General features: G+C 46.7%; 2 protein-coding genes across 2 annotated transcripts; both read left to right on the plus strand.

Moving 5' to 3' along the window:
- The first annotated feature begins 3,748 nt into the window (after positions 1–3,748).
- Positions 3,749–12,040, plus strand: LOC138793986 (indolethylamine N-methyltransferase-like). The gene is made up of 3 exons (XM_069972750.1): positions 3,749–3,902; positions 7,744–7,951; positions 11,552–12,040. Exons 1-3 carry the CDS (start codon positions 3,749–3,751, stop codon positions 11,979–11,981), a joined length of 792 nt encoding a protein of 263 aa, XP_069828851.1. The 3' UTR covers positions 11,982–12,040.
- Positions 12,041–15,132: 3,092 nt separating this feature from the next.
- Positions 15,133–23,549, plus strand: LOC138792236 (indolethylamine N-methyltransferase-like). The gene is made up of 3 exons (XM_069969410.1): positions 15,133–15,301; positions 20,288–20,495; positions 22,971–23,549. The coding sequence occupies exons 1-3, from the start codon at positions 15,148–15,150 to the stop codon at positions 23,398–23,400; spliced, it is 792 nt and encodes a 263-aa protein (XP_069825511.1). The 5' UTR covers positions 15,133–15,147; the 3' UTR covers positions 23,401–23,549.
- The last annotated feature ends 350 nt before the right edge of the window (positions 23,550–23,899 follow it).

Consider the following 23,899-nt stretch of genomic DNA (forward strand, 5'->3'; position numbering starts at 1 on the left):
TGTTAACCAAACAGGACTCGGCGGGAGCAGAGGGGCACTTCGGTGAGATGCAGCTTCTCCAACCTCAGACTAGACTTGAAACAGCACAAAACGCAGAATTTGAACAAAGACATAACAGGAATTAGGGAGACAAAATAAGGAAATGAGGAACACACAGACAGAGGGCCACATAGGGTACAAAAGTACACATAAGGTGGTCTTATACTGATTGTATTTTGCTCACCTTGTTTATGTGGAAATTCACATATTTCACAGCAACCATTCTTATTCAGCATATCTGAAGGAAAGTGAACTTTCCTATGGCCCAGACCGTACAATGAATGGAGGATTAATATAGACTAGATACCATGTAGAAAAAAACAGCTGTTTTGGCATTAGGTCCCAATTAAAAACATAAAAAGAAAAACATTCAAAAACTTCACTCCAGACACTCTCAGATTGCTATGGTAAGGTGTCTTGGAGACACTTTTCTTCTCAGTCCTTAAAAAAGCATAAAGTCAGGAGACATGTAGTCAGATAGCTGTGGACTCTATTTATACAGGAAAGGTCCCAACCAACTTAGGGGGACGATCCCTGCGTGCATCAGTCTTCTCGCAACTCTGTGTAGTTTCCTGTATAATCAGGTGGATGTAGGTGGAATAGCTAACTGTATGTGCTTAACTCAGTATAGTTATTAACCAGCAATGGCTTCATCTCCATGTGCGGCAGGACTGAAGACTCAGGACTGATGAACTTCTTAACGTGGACAGGTTGGATCCCTCTGGTAGTAGTCGCACCTCTGGTGTTTTAGCAATTCAGACTTATGTATACAGGAACACAGAAAACAGGATTATAGGAAACTGGAAGAGCAGCACAGCGGCCAGGCCCCTGGAAGACGACGCTCAGGCTCTGAATGCAGCTACAGGAGCACAGGAAACAGGACAGACTGACAACACCCTGAGCACTAGGCAAAGCTTCAGGGCTGCTCTAGCCACCCTTTTATACTACAGGCAGAGAGCTTCTATAGGTGGAGAAAGGCCTGAGGTAACTTGGAAGATGATTGGACAGGAAAGATGAGGAGACTTAGCTAAGGCCCTGATAGGCCCAGGAGAGGGGAGGGACAGGCAGACCGGCAGGCAAGAAATGTGCAAACAGTCATGTACGCATTTAACCCTTAGTGGTGCTTCAGCATATGCTTTCTGTCAGTTAGTGAAACATAGTAAAAAGACGAAGAAACTTCAGTACATGCATCGCTCATCCTCAGAATACCCCGTAAACCTGTAATAACGATAAGAACAGTGCCGCCCTATATACAGCAGCAGAAAAAAGCAGGGTCTGGGCGATAGAAGGAGACACGGGAGTCATTCTCCTGGTTTACTGTACAATACAGCTGACACATGATCACATGACCCTAATTGTGTATCAGAGAGATGCATGATGGGTAATTAATGTGAGAATAAATGATCTCCTACAGTCATAAATGTTTACGCATCATAAGGAGTCACAATCCTGGTCCCATGTTCTGCGTGTAGCCACTTATGATGGATCCACCAGGATGGACGTCCACCCTATGGGGCCACTCTACAAGGACTCATCCCTATAATCCATCTGAGGGCTCCGGAGATAAAGCTGATTGTAAAAGGTCCTGTGGCTCCAGGCTTACACGCGTACGGCCATTTTGTCCAGCTTGGGCCCCACTAGCCCTGTGGGCCCCAGTTTTATGATGATGATAATGTTATTGCTCTGGGGCATTATAATATAAATGGCGAATTCTGCATCATACACAGTGGCCATGCTGACCACAAGTTACTTGCCTGGAGAATAAAAGAGGCGAACAGCGCCCCCTAAGAGTAAAGGAGTCCGTATACCTTCAATACGTGACAAGTGAACAGTTCTCTCTCCCATCCTCCCCCCATAAACGTGACCGTTCACCACTAAGCCTCATACAGGTTAGCACGGTGTGTATGGATGGGTGTGTATACTGTCTTCATACATACTCACTGACTGGAGCCTCGCTGCCTGGACAATAAAGGAAAACTCCGGCCTCCTTGAGGTAGAGAAGAGTTCTGTACAACAAAACCTCCAGTGCAGAAGTAGTGGTTGTAATGATCATTACTGGACTCTAGGTAGCACCAAAGCCTTAAAGGGGTATTCTGCTCAAACATAACTTTTCACATGATGCTGCCCATGGGGAGACTAACAATTCCCTCCATACTTGTTATTACCTATTCAGTCTCCTTCCCCTAGTTCTCAGCTGCTGCTTTCTGTTGAAGACACAAATAATAACTGTATGTAAGCTTTTCTCTCCGTCTCCCCCTTTCCTTCCGAGATGGCTGATGTCCCCCTCAGCGTGGACAGGCTGGGTCCCTGCTGCAGCAGTCACACCACTGGTGGTTTAGCAGGCCATGTCTATTGTGCACTCTATACACATTGTACATGTTTAACCTCCAGATATGACATTATAAAGCAGTCTACAGCAGTAATCCAAATCAGTCAAACCCCAAAACTTAGTCCCATCAAACAGTAGTAGAACAATATATTGTGAACCCCCGGCCTAACCCAGATTCCATCCTCACATGTATCACTTCTGGAGCTCCTGAACTACTAGAACTCTTCTACCAAAGACCTGTGCACTTTTATCAACCTATTCTTGGGCCACCCGCCCGCAGTAATGCCTTAACCCCTGGACACCCCGGACATCCCAGAAATTTGTATCCAGTACTTGGCAATTGCAATAATATACTGTATTTTTGCTGTCGGAACTCTTTCAACTTTAATCACTTCCTCCAAGTAATCCATAGGGGAGAGTGGGAGCCCAACTACAAACACTCTGTCCATAAACCTCCCAGCGCCCTACAGTCCCAGAACATAGGGATAAGGTCGGCCATCTCCTCGGGACATGTATGGCAGCCCGCTGAGTGTCTACGATGCATCCACCATAGGGCCTCCTATACTACGAGTAGTTGTGACCTCCTCTGAGATATCGAGGGAGTGAGCATGTACAGAAGCAACAATATCTCCCCGTTCCTCTGCGGAGATTTGCCCCCATCTACCTCCCGCTTCCTTTTTTCAGGGGATCTCCCAGAAATGTATCTAGTATCCTGTGGTACGCCTATCGGGAATACTGGACACTGGGACAGCAGCTCAGCAAGAGTACAGCAGCTCTGGATCAGGTCCGTGTAAGACTCTCTCTGATCCTGGATACCACTGGACACACTACTGGACGCCATGGGCTACTGATACGTTTATATTTGTAAGCTCAGTTGGCCATTACAATATGGCGCTGACCTTCTATCAACTTATAACTTGTAATTTAGAACAGACAGTATGACAGCACTCATAACATCCATAACAGTAGATAATACCTCACTCTGGTCCCTAAAGAGGAAGGTGAGGTCCTCTGAAGTTGTGTTACGTGGTCATTTTCCCATCTTTGGCCATCAAATCAGCGATGGTTCTCCAATCTTAAGGGGTGTCTACCACAATTAGTAGGGGGTCTCCTCTATCTATACATTACACTGTTGTTACATTGACTCGTATTGTATTGTATTGTACTGTAGAGTTCAGTTGACCCTAAATTACCCAACCTCCTACTATGTATCTAAGAAGTGGATGATGGGTAATTTGTAAGAATTAATAATTCCCTGTAGTCATATATATGAAGAACTCATCACCTGATCACATGCTCCATGTTTTATGACATCTACAAATATTGACTCCTGAGGCTTTATAAACCCAAGGGCCAAATCCTCATCATCTCACATACAGGATGGACGGGAACGACAGCGAGATCCACCTCCAGCAGTATGAGTACACCGCCAGAGACTTCTATGACGACTACCTCTCTGCTAGTTCCCACCCTACACTTTTCGATGAAGTTATCTGCTTCCCTATGAGGCAACTCTACAAGGAAATGTCTGCAGGTAGGTTCTGCAAATGTTACCTCCTAGGGTCAGGCTGCACCCAGACAGGCCCCCCAGAGTACAGCTGATTGTATAGGGTTCCCCCATCCCCCAGAGAAGATCTAGGTGTGTGAGGAACCTGAGTGTTGACCCAGGGCAGTTTCTAGGGCATCTTGGCAACAGGGCGAATGTTGATAAAAGCGCCCCCCCCCCCCCCCCCCCCCCAGTTCGGTCCTGGGGAAGTAAGGGGGGGGGGGTGCTATCATAATTCGGGTTACTAGGAAGAAGCAGTGTTGCACCCCTACCAGATAATGCTCTACTGAATACAAGAACATCATTCAGTGACTCACAGGTGACGTCTTCTTTGAGGCGTCACTTTCCCCTTTCCTCTCCATCTGGTCCAGACCACCATAACGACTTCTTGCAGCTACAATTCATCTCTTCAGAACCTGCCAGACAAACATCTCAGGCTCCGCACATATCCAGCATCTTTCTTCCCTTTTCCCACCTATAGGGTCCCAAACTGTAATAATTGCGCTGTTTGGTGCGCAAAACTCAGTAGGTGTGTGGATTGCCCCCTGTATGTAGGATCCCCTGCTGTACCTCCATATAGTAATAATGCCCCCTGCTGTACCTCCATATAGTAATAATGCCCCCTGCTGTACCTCCATATAGTAATAATGTCCCCTGCACTGTCCCACATATACTTATAATAATGTCCCCTGCACTGTCCCCCATAGACTTATAATGTCCCCTGCACTGTCCCCCATATAGTAATAATAATGTCCCCTGCACTGTCCCCCATATAGTAATAATGTCCCCTGCACTGTCCCCCATAGACTTATAATAATGTCCCCTGCACTGTCCCCCATAGACTTATAATGTCCCCTGCACTGTCCCCCATATAGTAATAATGTCCCCTGCACTGTCCCCCATATACTTATAATAATGTCCCCTGCACTGTCCCCCATAGACTTATAATAATGTCCCCTGCATTGTCCCCATATAGTAATAATAATGTCCCCTGCACTGTCCCCCATAGACTTATAATGTCCCCTGCACTGTCCCCATATAGTAATAATAATGTCACCTGCACTGTCCCCCATATAGTAATAATGTCCCCTGCATTGCCCCCCATATAGTAATAATAATGTCCCCTGCACTGTCCCCCATATACGTATAATAATGTCCCCTGCATTGTCACATATACTTATAATAATGTCCCCTGCACTGTCCCCCATATAGTAATTATGTGCCTTCTGCACTGTCCCCCATATAGTAATAATAATGCCACCTGCACTGTCCCCCATATACTTATAATAATGTCCCCTGCATTGTCCCCCATATAGTAATAATGTCCCCTGCATTGCCCCCCCATATAGTAATATTAATGTCCCCTGCATTGTCCCCCATATAGTAATAATAATATCCCCTGCACTGTCCCCCATATACTTATAATAATAATGTCTCCTGCACTGTCCCCCATATACTTATAATAATGTCCTCTGCATTGCCCCCCATATAGTAATATTAATGTCCCCTGCATTGTCCCCCATATAGTAATAATAATATCCCCTGCACTGTCCCCCATATACGTATAATAATGTCCCCCTGCACTGTCCCCCATATACGTATAATAATGTCCCCCTGCACTGTCCCCCATATACGTATAATAATGTCCCCTGCACTGTCCCCCATATACGTATAATAATGTCCCCCTGCACTGTCCCCCATATACGTATAATAATGTCCCCCTGCACTGTCCCCCATATACGTATAATAATGTCCCCCTGCACTGTCCCCCATATACGTATAATAATGTCCCCTGCACTGTCCCCCATATACGTATAATAATGTCCCCTGCACTGTCCCCATAGACTTATAATGTCCCCCTGCATTGCCCCAAATGTAGTAATAATGTCCCCCTGCATTTCCCCCATATATTTATAATGTCCCCAGCATTGTCACCCACACAGTATAGCTCCTTTTGTAGCCCCACATTGTATAGTCCCACGTAGTATAGTCCCTCTTTGTAGCCCCCACATTGTATGTCCCCACATAGTATACCCCTACCCTCCCCCTGTGTAGTAGCTTCGATGTTAAAAAAAAAAAAAACACAAAGCAAACTCACCTATCACAAGGCTCCCCCGCAGTCTCTCCTCCTGGAGCTTCTATTCCGAAGTACAGAGACTTCCGGTGCAGGCATCCTGTCATCAGAAGTCCCCTGTTCCAGCCCCGCAGCGTCCGCACTCTCTCCTTGGCTCTGGCCATGACGTCACATCTGAGCCAAGCAGGAGAGGAGTGAGGGCGCTGAGAGGCTGAGACAGTGAACTTCCGATGCAGGAAACCTGCACCGAAAGTCTCTGTATTTACATCACCGCAGCAGCGGCGGCGCGGCACTTCAGTGTCCGGGGGCGGGGGCTGCAGGGAGAAGGGGCCTGTCAGTGTCCCTCTTAATGTGCCCTCTTAGCTCCCGTTGGGGCTTTTGGCGGGGTCGGGGGCAGGGGGCGACAATGATGTGGGGAGTGTACAGGGGCTGGGTGCTTACTCTTTGCGCCCCGTGCGGTGGCCCGGCCCGCCCGGCCCTAGAAACGGCCCTGTGTGGACCTCAAGTTCATCCTATTGTCCACAATCTAAGCAGCCACTATGCATTTACCTTACAGTCCTCCTCCTTGTAAAGATGTAAGGCTGGTGTCATCATCTGAGAGGGTAAATGGCTGGTCAGAAGAGGAATCGGCTGAGCCAGGACTCTCCTGCATCACAGAACGGTTTATGAGCTCCTAGGTAGAGTTATCACCATGTTGCTCTCACATCACCCCCGTCAAGCTGTACGCTCTGCTATAGGGATATGTGCCACAACTTACCTGTTATTAAGTATATACAATGCATTAACCAATGGGTCGGGATCTATGAAGCAGAGTCTAACCTAAATGGACTGTATATACACATATCTACTAGTAACACTAAAGTAGTTTTAAAGCTTATTCATTCCAACTGCCTAAAGAGCCATTGACAAAGGACTGTGACCAAATGTAACCATCCATCCAAGTGCCGGGTACACCCCCAGACACCAGAGACCCCACTAACAAAAGCCATGAGGTTCCACAGGAGGGATCTACAGGGTCAACCATCCAAAAAGTCCCACATGACTTCACCATAGACTTTGCCCAAGTAACTACTACCCTCAGCTGTCCTGAGTAATCCTCCTATCCTTCCCTTGTAGATATTGTTTATAATTCCACAACTAACCACAATGTAATATATTGGGCCATAGTTGTATGGTAATTTGGTCTATACCCAATCACTTATATCCCCTCTCTCACAGACAGCTCCTTATATCTCCTCTCTCACAGACAGCTCCTTATATCCCCTCTCTCACAGACAGCTCCTTATATCTCCTCTCTCACAGACAGCTCCTTATATCCCCTCTCTCACAGACAGCTCCTTATATCTCCTCTCTTACAGACAGATCCTTATATCTCCTCTTTCACAGACAGCTCCTTATATCCCCTCTCTTACAGACAGCTCCTTATATTTCATCTCTCACAAACAGCTCCTTATATCCCCTCTCTCTCACAGACAGCTCCTTATATCCCCTCTCTCACAGACAGCTCCTTATATCTCCTCTCTCACAAACAGCTACTTATATCCCCTCTCTTACAGACAGCTCCTTATATCCCCTCTCTCTCACAGACAGCTCCTTATATCCCCTCTCTCACAGACAGCTCCTTATATTTCATCTCTCACAAACAGCTCCTTATATCCCCTCTCTCACAGACAGCTCCTTATATCTTTTCTCTCACAATATAACCCAGGTCATATGCCATTTACATGCTCATGTCATCCACCTCTTGCTTTACAGGTCACATTCAGGGCAGGGCTTTTCTACAATTAAACCCCAGCCCTACCCCATACAAGCTGCTGCTTTGCTGTGAATTTTTTGAAGAAATCAACGTACTGGAATTCCAAAACGACAGTTCCCTGGCGCTAAGGAAATGGCTAAAGAAAGATCCGGGGGCCCTGGACTGGACGCACATGTCACAGTATGCATGTTCACTGGAAGGAAGAAGGTAAAGTAATGGGATGCCACTAGAGACTGATCCCAATTGATCCGAGAACCAAGAACCCACATAGCTCTCTACCTCTCTTTGTATACTAGAAGGGGGTCCCCTATTGGCGGAGAACAAACTGAGGTAGCTCAGCACAGGATTGGCCAGAACTGGAGGGAAAATATTGCAGGGCTGTGATAAGCCCAAGGAGGGTTTGCACTAGAGAAAGGTGTTACATTTGGGTGAGTAGCAGGCACAGATATACAAGGTCCAAAAGCTCTCCGTGCAGCAGCTCTATCACCAGACTATATCCCTCCAGGCCTTTAAACACAGAAACATAGAAGATTGTCGGCAGAAAAAGACCACTGGGTCCATCTAGTCGCCCTGTTAGTATTTTCTTTCTTATTATCTTAGGATAGATATATGTATATCCCAGGCGTGTTTAAATTCTGTTATTGTAGATTTACCAACCACCTCTGCTGGAAGTTTTTTCCAAGCATCTACTACTCTTTCAGTAAAATAATATTTTCTCACATTGCTTCTGATCTTTCCCCCAGTAACCTCTCACTGTGTCCTCTTGTTCTTGAGCTCAGCTTTTTTACTAAAAACACTTCCCCCCTGAACCTTATTTAGTCCTTTAACATACTTAAAGGTTTCAATCATGTCCCCCCTTTCCCGTCTTTCCTCCAGACTATACAGATTCAAATCTTTAAGTCTTTCCTGATATGGTTTATGCCTCACACCCTCCACCATTGTTGTAGCCCGTCTTTGGACCCGTTCTATTTTATCAATGTCCTTTTTCAGATGAGGTCTCCAGAACTGGACAGAATAATAATAAATTTATTTGTATAGCGCCAACAGATTCCGCAGCGCTTAATAAAATAAACTTGCTCTAAATAGATAACAGTAGCGGCACTCACCCACTTGGAAATAGACGCTTTTATTTCGGGTCAGGTAACAAACAGGACAATGTGCAATCCAATAGAATACGAGCTATGACTGTTTCACGCTACACGCGCTTCAACCGTCTCACATAGTATTACGTCAGCTGGTGCAGCTTTAATGCGCCAGCATGCTCTTCTCGGAAATAACATGTAATACAAAATACAATGATGTGAAATAATATAAAAAACTTTATCACTATAGAAACACCTTCACCATATTAGGGCTCGTTCACACAGAGCAAAAGCAGCTGAATTTCTGCGCTGAATCAGCGCTGAAATTTCAGCCGTTAAAATAGGTGCAGAGCTAATTTCCATTGTGTTGAATGGAAATTCTGCTCTGCAGTTCACACGGTGGAATTTCCGCACTGAACTAATCCGCTTTCCGCCAGAAGAATGAACATGTTCATTCTTCCGCTAGCGGAAGCCTATACAAACCAATGGGGCTCTGATTTTCTGTTTCAGAGCGGAATACGCGCGTATTCAGTGCGGAATACAAGCGGAAATTACGCGCTGAATCAGCGCGGAAATGGGGAAAAAAGGGGAGGGGGGGAGGATTCTAGTATATATTCTGGTATAGTCTAGTTTACTCGCCAAATACTCGCTGAATTTCAGCGCTGAATGCATGCGGATTCAGCGCGGATTCCTTGAGTATTCCGCGCTGAATTTGTCAAGAGCTGATTACGAGCTGAACACTTTCCTAGCGGAATACGCAGAGATTCTGCTTACATTCTGCTTATATTCTGCTCGGAATTCAGCATCAGTTGATTTCAGGTGGAAATATTTCCTCGCGTAATCCGCCCCTTTTGCTCTGTGTGAACGTAGCCTTAAAAACATGTATAAAGGAAGAGTTACAAAAAGGGAAACATTTCATTTCTGTCATTCAATTCTAATATGCCCATGGCTCCAGTCCAGATGATCCATGTAGCCTCTTTTTTTTTTTTTTTGCTAGGATTTTGGCCTGAACTAGTTCCAAGCCTAAAAATGTAAGCACAGAGGGATGACTACTATGTACTCCCCTAACGTGGGCAATCAGCCTGGGGGACCCTGTACCAGTAGTGATAGATCTCATATCTTCCGAATACTCCTGCCAATATAAAAGTTACCACATGGGCAGATAATTGCGTACACCATGAAACTAGAGCGGCAAGTAGTCAATTCTCTGACTTCCCAACTTACACCACTCAGACATATCAATTTAGATTCGGCATTATATCTACAATGGGGCAATGATCACAGTTGCGGTAAATTGTTATCTAACATGTATGTTTTTTATTTGTTTCTTTTCTTTATGAACGAGATAACTCATCCCCTATTGTTTGTGTTTTTCTGTATGAAAAAAGTGGCTGTTTTTGTGCCACCTCACTTAGTTTGCTATCTTCCTCTTCCTCAATTATTTGCCAATGTCTCCTTATAGCTGATTGTATAACCTGATCCATTGGGGAGTGAGTAAAAGTAAATACAAAACTCTCTTCTCTCTTTTCTCTCCTTCTATTTTGTACTATATTTTCTCTCCTTTGTAGCTCTCTGAAAACCATCCCTTATGATACTCTCAGGATAACCCCTTTCACTTGAGTAGATAGCTCTCTAGCGTGTTTTTCAAAGCCCTCTTCGGTGGAATTTAGTCTCTGTAAACGGAGGAACTGACTATATGGTATGGATCTCTTCATCAGTTGCTCAAACTGTAAGAATTTTGTGCTGACCAAGCATAAAATTGTTTGAGCTTTTGGATAGTGAGAATAATTTACCAAATTCACAAAGGTTTTTGCGCACAGTAGATTCATTTCACACAAAAAAGAACCCTGCAGTAAGAGAAAGCACACAGAAATAATTGCAGTTATTAGACGGAATGATTCATTCCCCCTCATGTGTGTAGAGTTTTAAGATTCAAGTTAGTCAGCCTCTCAATAAACTTACCAGACAAAGCTAAATCCTCAATAAAATGCAGACCTCTGTGACTATTTGAAAGACTGCCTAATGCTGGACGAGATCATGGAGTGCCAGGTCCAGGAATATGAGCTCCAGTCTTGTACAATTAGGCAGAGCTAATACCTCAAGATTACCCAAGAAGATTGAGCAAATGTCATTGGGGCACTTCGGCAGAATAAGCAACTTCTCCAACCACTGGGCCTAGTCCTTGTTCAGCAGAAAGGACTTCCTGAAGAAAAGTAACAGTAATAATTCCAGAATAGTCTCCATCAACGTAGACAGATCCAGTTCCCTCTGAAGTGGTAGTTGCCCCGTTGGTGTTTAGCCAGCCATGCTACCAGGAACATGCAAGAATAACTCAAGTAGACTGCACCACTAGGAACTAACTGGGTTATATAAAAGAAGCTGGAGCAAACCTCCTATTGGTGGAGCCCAAATTGAGGTAACTTGGTACCGAATAGGTTAGGGCAGTGGCTGGCCATTATTCTCTTGTACTTACAGTGTAACAACATACAAAGAACAAATTAACCCCTGAAACCTTCAATGTGCTTGCTGTTATAGGAGGAAAATCTTGTGACATCTTGTGGACAAAAAGCAGTACTACATCTCCCATAGAGATATACTGTATAACGGAACCCAGAAAAAACAAATACCGAATTCCCTAGTGTCGACTGACATACACAGGGACCTAGCAGTGGCACATGGTTCCAGGACACTGCACATTAATTTCTTTTTTTCTTTTCGTTTTTAGTGATGGGTGGATAAAGAAGGAAGAAAAATTAAGAGAGCGAGTGAAGCGGGTGATAGACTGTGACATTGCTGCAGACCCCCTTGTAGCCCCCGGCATTCTTCCTTCTGTGGATTGTTTGATGACCTCCTGTGGTTTTGAGGTGCTCAGCAAAGACCATGACGATTTCAGGAAGAACCTGAGGAAGGCGGCGGCTCTGCTGAAGGTCGGCGGCTACTTGGCTCTATTTGCTCTCATAAATGCAAAGGTGTACAAAGTTGGGAAACGTCTATATTATATTTTATGTTTGAATGAGGAGTTTCTGAGGACGGCTCTAGTGGACTCTGGATATGTCATTGAGAGTCTGGAGAGAAGACCCGGGGCGGACGTTGGTGGCTACATCATCTATGATAACCTGGTGTACGTCAGGGCTCGTAAAGTAAGAGAGGTGTAAAATCCAAATGACCTCCATCTTATATTGTTTCTAATAAAGAACAGGCTGAGATGAATAAATCACAGTGGGAGAAATGTTATTAATTTAATAGGCTACTCCGCCCTTGGCCTCCAAGGCTACAGAGCTCAACCTCCATGTTGAAAGAAGAGACAGACTCACTAAGGGATCTGGTTGCCCATGGAGGTGGTAGGAGAAAGGTAGAGAGAGGCACAGAAAAGTGTTATATCTCCTCCAGTGCTGGATTCACATATTGTACTGCTCAGTGCTGCTCTATAATGTCCTCCATGCTTCTGCTGATTCTTAGGGTGGTCTACAGAGAACTGCTGACATTGTAATATACAAGTTATATAACAGTTGGTGCTGCTCCTCAGGACCCACAGGACACTGTTACCTAAACATGCTGCACTTTATGTGTATACAGGGGACTTGCTGCCTGTGACTTCAAGAGAACAATGTGGTCATATGAATTTCCTTTGCTTGACTTACAAACCTAGCAAGTAACACAGTGTGTGTGAGGACCCTTGGTCAGCAGTGACAGTGGCCCCCTCCAAGCTTAAAGCAGAGAAAAGTTCTGTACAACAAATGGTTAATGGTTGTAATGATCACTACTGGACTCTAGGTGGCGCCAAAGCCTTACACCTCAATCCAGCAGAAATCCCAGTGATGGACTCCAGGTGTACTGGTATGTCATACATGATAGGATTAGATACATGGCTCTGTCAACAATATCATACATGATAGGATTAGATACATGGCTCTGTTATCAGTATCACACATTATAGGATTAGATACATTGGCTCAGCGGACAGACTCAATAACTTGGCTACACGTGTAAGGCTTATGAGACAGTCCCTGTATCTGTATTCAGCCAGGACTTCAGCAAGTCTCAGTGTCATCTCCAGTGCAAAAGCATGTAAGAAGATTCCAGGATTATTCCAGGCAGAAATCTTGTAGACTTACTGGTTACAATGGTGTAAAAAGAATATATAATGACCAGGGTCACCAGCAGGATACAGAAAGCCTGTACAGAACAGTAGGAGAAAATGGCTGCCAACATGAGGCAGAGGGGAGGAGCTATACCATATCACAGCTGAGGTACAGGAAGACAGGAGGGAGAGGGGAGGAGCTATAACATCACAGCTAGGGTACAGGAGGGAGAGGGGAGGAGCTATAACATCACAGCTAGGGTACAGGAGGGAGAGGGGAGGAGCTATAACATCACAGCTAGGGTACAGGAGGGAGAGGGGAGGAGCTATAACATCACAGCAAGAGGACAGGAAGACAGGAGGGAGAGGGGAGGAGCTATAACATCATAGCTAGAGGGCAGGAGAGAGGGGAGGGGCTATAACATCACAGCTAGAGGGCAGGAGAGAGGGGAGGGGCTATAACATCACAGCTAGGGTACAAGAAGACAGGAGGGAGAGGGGAGGAGCTATAACATCACAGCTAGGGTACAGGAGGGAGAGGGGAGGAGCTATAACATCACAGCTAGGGTACAGGAGGGAGAGGGGAGGAGCTATAACATCACAGCTAGGGTATAGGAGGGAGAGGGGAGGAGCTATAACATCACAGCAAGAGGACAGGAAGACAGGAGGGAGAGGGGAGGAGCTATAACATCACAGCTAGGGTACAGGAGGGAGAGGGGAGGAGCTATAACATCACAGCTAGGGTACAGGGGGTAGAGGGGAGGAGCTATAACATCACAGTTAGGGTACAGGAGGGAGAGGGGAGGAGCTATAACATCACAGCTAGAGGACAGGAGAGAGGGGAGGAGCTATAACATCACAGCTAGGGTACAGGAGGGAAAGGGGAGGAGCTATAACATCACAGCAAGGCTACAGGAAGACAAGAGGGAAAGGGGAGGAGCTATAACATCACAGCTAGGGTACAGGAGGGAGAGGGGAGGAGCTATAACATCACAGCAAGGCTACAGGAAGACAAGAGGGAAAGGGGAGGAGCTATAACATCACAGCTAGAGGGCAGGAAGACAGGGGGGAGCGTTAAGTCTGGCAGATTTTTATGGTACACTGATTGCTGTTATAAAGCAGTACACAGAGAGTATTTATGTGATGTTGCTTTCTTTTTGTTCATAAATTCAAATGAGCCTGTTTTTGTGGTTCCGTAGTTGATGTGAGAAAGCAGTGTATACTCACCGATTCCTGAGCAGTGTATTTGTATACTCACCGATTCCTGAGCAGTGTATTTGTATACTCACCGATTCCTGAGAGGTGTGTTTGTATACTCACCGATTCCTGAGCAGTGTATTTGTATACTCACCGATTCCTGAGCAGTGTATACTCACCGATTCCTGAGCAGTGTATTTGTATACTCACCGATTCCTGAGCAGTGTATTTGTATACTCACCGATTCCTGAGCGGCTGTTGGGGATGAGAAACGGGGTGAGGATTATTGCTGGACCAACACCCACCATCATCTACTGTCTTTCCGGCTACGTCTGAGTCTCCACTCTCCCATGATGCTGCCGCGGTTGAAGGTTTCAGGTGAGACTCCACCTCATCTACGGCAGACACCGCATGTGTTTACATTAGACACACTGTGGAGCGATGGAGCGGAACAGTCAAATGGTTGACAAGTTGACAAAACACGGGGTTTAGGCCTGGTCCAGGACGGATGCTGAGGAATACTTCTTGGTTAGACACGGAGCTGTAAATCTGACCTCTCCGCAGCTCCACATAACCTGACGCCTGGGGAGATAACAGAACACATCCCGTCTAAGGTGAAAGCTGCTGCCATCATTCTCCCCGAGGAGGTCTCTTCTATCCTGCCCCGTCCACTGACTAGGATGAAGATTGGGAGGACCACCACCGTCTACGCTCCTCTACTACGCCAACCACTGCGGTAAGTGTCGATCTGCGCCGGTGACCAAGATGGAGCCGTAATATCGGTCTATAACTACTTTGGTCCTGTCTTTACAATGTTTTCTTCTGTCTAATTGACACACTATCACCTGACCTTCTCCTGTGTACCTGAGAGGTGGATGATGGGTAATATGTATGTAAGAATGAATAATCCTCTATAGTCATATATATTCAGTACTCATCACCTGATCACATGGCCCATGTCAGGCGTCCTATGACAACTACAAATATTAACTCCTGGAACGTTATTAAATCATGGACCAGATCCTCATCATCTCCAATACAGGATGGATAGGAGCAACAGCGAGATCCACCAGCAGCAGTATGAGTACAGCTCCAGAGACCTCTATAACACTTACCTTTATTCTGGTGCCCACCCTGCTCTTCTCGATGAGATTGTCTGCTTCCCTATGAGGCAACTCTACAAGGAAATGTCCACAGGTAGGTTCTCCCAAAGTTACCTCCTAGGGTCAGGCTGCACCCAGACAGGCCCCCCAGGATGGAGCTGATTGTGCTAGCCCCCCACCCCCACAGCAGCTCCAGCTGTATGAGGACCCTGGCATCGGACCAAAAGTTCATCCCACCCTGAATGTATCAGGCTTGAATGATGACGCAGTGTCCTGGTACTAGGGATGGTCTGAACCTGCCGAGGTTCGGGTTCGTATGAACCTGAACGCTCGGCATCAGATTCCCGCTTTCTGCCCGCTCCGTGCAGCCGGTGGATACAGCGGAAGGACCGCCTGGAAAACTGGGATACAGCCTATGGTTATGGCTGTATCCCAGTTTTTCAGGCGGTCCTCCAGCTGTATCCACCATCTCCACGCAGCGGGCAGACAGCGGGAATCATTTCCGAGGGTTCGGGCTCATACGGGTTCGGACCATCCCTACCTGGTACCCATACCCTAAAGTATAGTAAGTATATCGCTACTACTGCTTACATTACGGTTCAGGGGTTAATACTGTTCTTTATTGTCAGTCCATGTCAAGGATCTATTGAATGTGGGTCACATGACTTGCCCACATGGTTTCTCCTAGAAACCTTCAATAAGTTGTTCCTTAAAGGGCACGATCCGCAGGTTCTTCCCAGAGAAGCTGCTGATATGCCGCAGTAGCAGAGGACCTCAGTAGTAGATCGCTGTTAATTACGTTCCTCTTCTCCCCCGCATTGTTTCTTGAAGAGGACCTGTCACCCACCATGCCGGGGTGACAGGCTCCCAAACCCCCTGATAGATCCCCCTATACTCACCTGATCCCGCCAGATCCCACTTCCTGAGCCGGTCGGGTCACGGAGATTTCCGCGCCCGGAGCGCGCACTCTGAGAGATGAGTCCGATGCCCATAGAGAATGATGGAGCATCGGACTCCCCATTCATTCTCTATGGGCATCTGACTCTGCTGTCAGCACGCGTGCCAGGCGCTGATATCTCCGTGACCCGACCGGCTCAGGAAGCGAGACCTGGCGGGATCAGGTGAGTATAGGGGGATCTAACAGGGGGTTTGGGAGCCTGTCACCCTGACACTCGGGGTGACAGGTGTCCTTTAAATCGCTAATTGCTCCTATACAAATCCGTTGCTTAAGAGCATTTTAGACGTTGCTGGCAGGCCCATGTGCAATTTTTCTGGTTCGCCGCCGATCCTCCCGGAGGTCACTGAAGATGTCAGTATAAGTCTGTGTTTGTCTGTGAATGTGTGTGATGGAAGTGATTGGGTTCTTTTGCAAATTGTATGAATGAGAGTGAGTGATAGTGTGTGCATGGTGCATGGGAGTGTGCATGGTGCATGGTGTGGATGATGAGAGTGTGCATGGTGTGGATGATGAGAGTGTGCATGGTGTGGATGATGAGAGTGTGCATGGTGCATGGGAGTGTGCATGGTGTGGATGATGAGAGTGTGCATGGTGTGGATGATGAGAGTGTGCATGGTGTGGATGATGAGAGTGTGCATGGTGTGGATGATGAGAGTGTGCATGGTGCGAATGATGAGAGTGTACATGGTGCATGGGAGTGTGCATGGTGCGAATGATGAGAGTGTGCATGGTGTGGATGATGAGAGTGTGCATGGTGCGAATGATGAGAGTGTGTGCATGGTGCATGGGAGTGTGCATGGTGTGGATGATGGGAGTGTGCATGGTGCATGGGAGTGTGCATGGTGTGGATGATGGGAGTGTGCATGGTGCATGGGAGTGTGCATGGTGTGAATGATGAGAGTGTGCATGGTGTGGATGATGAGAGTTTGCATGGGAGTGTGCATGGTGTGGATGATGGGAGTGTGCATGGTGTGGATGATGGGAGTGTGCATGGTGCGAATGATGAGAGTGTGCATGGTGCATGGGAGTGTGCATGGTGTGGATGATGAGTGTGCATGGTATGGATAATGAGAGTGTGCATGGTGTGGATGATGAGAGTGTGCATGGTGCGAATGATGAGAGTGTGCATGGTGTGGATGATGAGAGTGTGCATGGTGCATGGGAGTGTGCATGGTGTGGATGATGAGAGTGTGCATGGTGTGGATGATGAGAGTGTGCATGGTGTGGATGATGAGAGTGTGCATGGTGCGAATGATGAGAGTGTGCATGGTGTGGATGATGAGAGTGTGTGCATGGTGCATGGGAGTGTGCATGGTGTGGATGATGAGAGTGTGCATGATGTGGATGATGAGAGTGTGCATGGTGTGGATGATGAGAGTGTGCATGGTGCATGAGAGTGTGAATGGTGTGGATGATGAGAGTGTGCATGGTGCATGGGAGTGTGCACGGTGTGGATGATGGGAGTGTGCATGGTGTGGATGATGAGAGTGTGCATGGTGTGGATGATGAGAGTGTGCATGGTGCATGGGAGTGTGCATGGTGTGGATGATGAGAGTGTGCATGGTGCATGGGAGTGTGCATGGTGTGGATGATAGGAGTGTGCATGGTGTGGATGATGAGAGTGTGCATGGTGTGGATGATGAGAGTGTGCATGGTGCATGGGAGTGTGCATGGTGTGGATGATGAGAGTGTGCATGGTGCATGGGAGTGTGCATGGTGTGGATGATGGGAGTGTGCATCGTGTGGATGATGAGAGTGTGCATGGTGCATGGGAGTGTGCATGGTGTGGATGATGGGAGTGTGCATGGTGTGGATGATGGGAGTGTGCATGGTGTGGATGATGAGAGTGTGCATGGTGTGGAAGATTGGATTGAGCATTGTGTGCATGATGGGTCCTCACCATGCACACTCCTATCATCTACATCATTCACACTCCCATTATCCACACCATGCACACTCTCATCATCCACACCATGCACACTCCCATCATCCACACCATGCACACTCCCATCATCCACACCATGCACACTCCCATCATCCACACCATGCACACTCCCATCATCCACACCATGCACACTCCCATCATCCACACCATGCACACTCCCATGCACCATGCACACACTACCACTCACTCTCATTCATACGATTTTCATAAAAAACAATCACTTCAATCACACACATTCACAGACTTATATTTGCATCTTGAGTGACTGGAAGAATCGGGCATGCGCGGAAAGCAACAGGACATCTTCCCTGCGCTGCCGCCATACATAGAGCCCAATATGCATATATGAATATGAATAGTGGGAAAAAGGGGAGGGGGCGGGCAGAAGGAGAGGGGGCGGGCTGGGTGCGGTGGTGCTCGGGGCCGGAGGGTGACACCCCAAATGCTCTTGCAAGCTAATTGCATAGAAGCAATTAGCGATTTAAGAAACAATGCGGGGGAGAAGAGGAACGTAATTAACAACGATCTACTACTGAGGTCCTCTGCTACTGCGGCATATCAGCAGCTTCCCTGGGAAGAACCTGATAGTGCCGCTTTAGTTTAAGGCTACATTCACACATCCGCAGTGCAGCCCATGCCCGCGGACCGGCGGCCCGCACTACGAATGTGCATCTGTAGTGCTCCGTGCTTCACTGAACACTACATTGCCGCTTCATTACCATTGACGAGGGCGACCGTAAGCTCGCTGAAACGCGTTAGATGTTTTTCCCTACATCGGCCTCCGTATCCACCATAGTGACGTCACTGAAATGTGGATTCCTTTAGACTCATTCCACCACGCCGGGTGTCAGGTAGCAGCAGAGCCGCCGGCCGGGGCTCACTCCCAACCCCGACAGTAAGAACTTCTCTTTCTCATCCTGCAACAATTCTTTCATAGCAAAACCGTAACTAATGGACATCTAAATCGACGACAGCACGGTGCAAGACAGGTAGGGACCTACTGCTCCACGGAATCCATCATCTATAGTAATATATTAGTGCATTGTTTTATCTAGCTAAAGCGGATTTGTGATCACGGTCAGCGGGGCAGCATCATATTGTAGAACATAAATTGCCCACCTGTTTTTAGAAATTGTGAATTTTTTTCTTTCTATACAAGATCTACATTTATAGCTATCATATATTACAGTATCGTATCAACATCGCCATCACGCTAGTTACAGCGCTATAGATCATATTGTTCCTTATACAGTATCTCCTCTCTCACAGACAGCTCCTTATATCCCCTCTCACAGACAGCTCCTTATATCTCCTCTCTCACAGACAGCTCCTTATATCCCCTCTCTCACAGACAGCTCCTTATATCCCCTCTCTCACAGACAGCTCCTTATATCCCCTCTCACATACAGCTCCTTATATCCCCTCTCTCACAGACAGCTCCTTATATCCCCTCTCACATACAGCTCATTATATCCCCTTTCTCACAGACAGCTCCTTATATCCCCTCTCTCACAGACAGCTCCTTATATCCCCTCTCTCACAGACAGCTCCTTATATCCCCTCTCTCACAGACAGCAGCTCATTATATCCCCTCTCACATACAGCTCCTTATATATCCTCTCACAAACAGCTCCTTATATCTCCTCTCTCACAGACAGCTACTTATATCCCCTCTCACATACAGCTCCTTATATCCCTTCTCTCACAGGCAGCTCCTTATATCCCCTCTCTCACAGACAGCAGCTCATTATATCCCCTCTCACATACAGCTCCTTATATATCCTCTCTCACAGACAGCTCATTATATATCCTCTCTCACAGACAGCTCCTTATATCCCCTCTACCACAGACAGCTCCTTATATCCCCTCTCTCACAGACAGCTCCTTATATACCCTCTCTCACAGACAGCTCCTTATATCCCCCTCTCACAGACGGCTCCTTATATCTCCTCTCTCACAGACAGCTCCTTATATCCCCTCTCTCACAGACCGCTCCTTATATCTCCTCTCTCACAGACAGCTCCTTATATCCCCTCTATCACAGACGGCTCCTTATATCCCCTCTCTCACAGACGGCTCCTTATATCCCCTCTCTCACAGACGGCTCCTAAAATCCCCTTTCTCATGGACATCTCCTTATGTTCGATTTATATGCTCATCCACCTCTTACTTTACAGGTCACATTCAGGGCAGTACTTTATTACAATTCAACCCCGGTCCTGCCCCATACAAGCTGCTGGTTTGCTGTGAATTTTTTGAAGAAATCAACGTCCTAGAATTCCATGATGAAAATTCCCTGGAGCTGAGAAAATGGCTGAAGAAAGATCCGGGAGCCCTGGAGTGGACACACATCTCACAGTATGCATGTTCCCTGGAAGGAAGAAGGTAAAGTAATGGGATGCCACCAGAGACTGATCTCACCCTCCATGGGGGGGGAGAAGGGAGGGGTCCAACATAGACATCAATTAGAACGAGTCTAGATCCGCTGTGATGCGCTGTTACTTGCGTATTTGCTGGTCACGCTCTTCTCCCCAATGCAATTGGATCCAGCAAGCATCAGCAACCATGTTGTCATCTAGTCCTTTGTGACCTCATATTGCCTCCCTCAGAGACAGCTACTTATATCCCCTCTCTGACAGACAGATCTTTATATCCCCTTTTTCACAGACAGCTTCTCATATACCCTCTCTCACAGACAGTTCCTTATACCCCCTCTCTCACAGACAGCTCCTTATATCATCCCTCTCTCATAGACAGCTCCTTATATACCCTCTCACAGACAGCTCCTTATATTCCCTCTCTCCCAGACAACTCCTTATATCCCCTCTCACAGACCGCTCCTTATATCCCCTCTCAGAGACAGCTCCTTATATTACCTCTCTCACAGACAGCTCCTTATATCCCCTCTCTCACAGACAGCTCCTTATATCCCCTCTCTCACAGACAGCTCCTTATATCCCCTCTCTCAGAGACAACTCCTTATATTCCCTCTCTCACAGACAGCTCCTTATATCCCCTCTCTAATACACAGCTCCTTATATACCCTCTCACAGACAGCTCCTTATATTCCCTCTCTCCCAACAACTCCTTATATCCCCTCTCACAGACAATTCCTTATATCCCCTCTCACAGACCGCTCGTTATATCCCCTCTCAGAGACAGCTCCTTATATCCCCTCTCAGAAACAGCTCCTTATATCCCCTCTCTAACAGACAGCTCCTTATATCCCCTCTCTCACAGACAGCTCCTTATATCCCCTCTCTCCCAACAACTCCTTATATCCCCTCTCACAGACAATTCCTTATATCCCCTCTCACAGACCGCTCGTTATATCCCCTCTCAGAGACAGCTCCTTATATCCCCTCTTAGAAACAGCTCCTTATATCCCCTCTCTAATAGACAGCTCCTTATATCCCCTCTCTCACAGACAGCTCCTTATATCCCCTCTCTCACAGACAACTCCTTATATTCCCTCTCTCACAGACAGCTCCTTATATCCCCTCTCACAGACAGCTCCTTATATTCCCTCTATAACAGAAAGCTCCTTATATTGCATCTCTCTCTCTCTCACAGACAGCTCCTTATATCCCCTCTCTCACAGACAGCTCTTTATATCCCCTCTCTCACAGACAGCTCCTTATATCCCCTCTCACAGACAGCTCCTTATATTCCTCTATAACAGACAGCTCCTTATATTGCATATCTCTCTCTCTCACACAGATAACTCCTTATATCCCCTCCTTAGTCACAAAGTCACAGAGTCACCCAAGCTTGTGCAAATGCACGGCCCCTGCTATGACTATGTTTTTTCATCCAACAGGATCCTGTAAAGAAAAAACACCCCTGAAGTAGATAGAATATTAGTCTATGGCTCATCAATACCATTGATTTATATGGCAGAACTCTCCACTGATTGTAGAGCTCTTACTCTGCTGACAACCAGCTAACAGGCATTTCATATTATAATATTTGTCAGGTGTCTGTCAACTGTACCTCCTCTCTGCCGTCCGCTCTGGAGGACAGGACGGCTGGGGAGCCCGGGGAAGCTCAGACGATGTAACTCTCTATATGTGGGCAGTAACACAATGGTCTATCCATATATGGTGAATGTCCATATAAGGACAGTTACATCATCAGGGCTCCCCTTTTGGGAGCTATCCTGCTGTATGCCCCCTACACTCTGATACACTATACTTTCTGTCTGATGTATATGTGATGTCCAACTACCCTGCTGTAAGTTGCTGCTGAACATGAATATTCTGAGTCTCAGGGTAATGTGTGTGATATAGAATGCCTAAACTGCAATTTCTATGTTTTCTCTATGTGTTCTATTCATTGACAGTAAGCATATGCTGAATGACTGCTAAGGGTTAAGTGTACATGATTTGCTGCACATGTCTGCCACCTGCTTGTGGGGCCGGTCTGTCTATTTCCTCCCCTCTCCTGGACCTATCAGGGCCTTAGCTAAGTCTCCTCATCCCTCCTAACCAATCATCTGTTGAGTTACCCCAGGTCTCTACCAATCGGTGGTTGGAGCAGACTGGGGGCGTTTAGTCCTGTTAGCGTTTAGGCTGAGATTAGTCCCAGTTGTTCCTGTGAATGTTAGCGCAGCTGAATCCAGAGCCAGAGAATTGTCTTCCAGGGGCCAGGCCGTGGGCCAGTGTCTGTGCCGAGGCATAGATAGAGTTCATGGGGCCCCACAGCAAGAAACGATATGGGCCTATGAATCCTGTATGCCCCCCCAATACTTGACCTGGTGCAATCCCCGGTGTCCCTGCCCCCAGTTTTCCAGTTAACACCAAGGTCGGCCCCTACCAACATTTAACATTCCAATAATTTCTTATTTTTTGGGCTTTTCAGCGATGGGTGGATCAAGAAAGAGGAAATACTAAGAGAGCGAGTGAAGCGGGTGATAGACTGTGACATCGCTGCAGACCCCCTTGTAGCCCCCGGCACTCTTCCTCCGGTTGATTGTTTAATGAGTATCTGCGGATTTGAATTGATCAGCAAAGACCATGAAGAGTTCCGGAATAACCTGAGGAAGGCGGCGGCTCTGCTGAAGGTCGGCGGCTACTTGGCTCTATTTGGTGTCATAAATGCAAAGTTTTACAAACTTGGGGAACGTCTGTTTCATGTTTTATGTTACAACGCAGAATTTTTGAGGGCGGCTCTTATGGACTCCGGATTTGTCATTGAGAGTCTGGAGACCAGACCTGCGGCGGACGTTGGTGGTTCCATCATCTATGACAACCAAGTGTACGTCAGGGCTCGTAAAGTGAGAGAGGCGTAAAATTCCAAATTACTTCCATTTTACATTTCTTCTCATTATGGAAAGATGTTTCTATTGTTTGATGATGTTTCGTTCTGTCAATGTTTTACATTGTGAGCTCATCAGACGTCGTAGAACGGGCCGAGATGAATAAATCTTATGGGAGACATCACAGTAGAAGAAATTATATTAATTTATTAGGCTCCTCTCCTCCTCCCTTCTTGGCTCTTCACTCGCTCTGTAAGACAACAAAACTAAAAGTCCATCTTGACAGAAGAAACAGACTCACTGAGGGATCTGGTTACAGCTGCCCATAGAATTCTCTGGAAAGGGGAAGTGGTGGTAAGACAAAATAAGAGGCTGAGAAGCTGCTGAAAGTGTTATATCCATTCAGATATTGCACTGCTCGGAACTGCTCTATAATGTCCTCCATGCTGCTGCTGATCCTTAGGGTTGTCTATAGAGGTAAAAGGTGGCAGGGCCCCCTCTTTCGTGTGGGCAGTATATGGAGACATCACAG

Source organism: Dendropsophus ebraccatus, chromosome 5 (assembly GCF_027789765.1).
Source record: "Dendropsophus ebraccatus isolate aDenEbr1 chromosome 5, aDenEbr1.pat, whole genome shotgun sequence".
Taxonomy (NCBI): domain Eukaryota; kingdom Metazoa; phylum Chordata; class Amphibia; order Anura; family Hylidae; genus Dendropsophus; species Dendropsophus ebraccatus.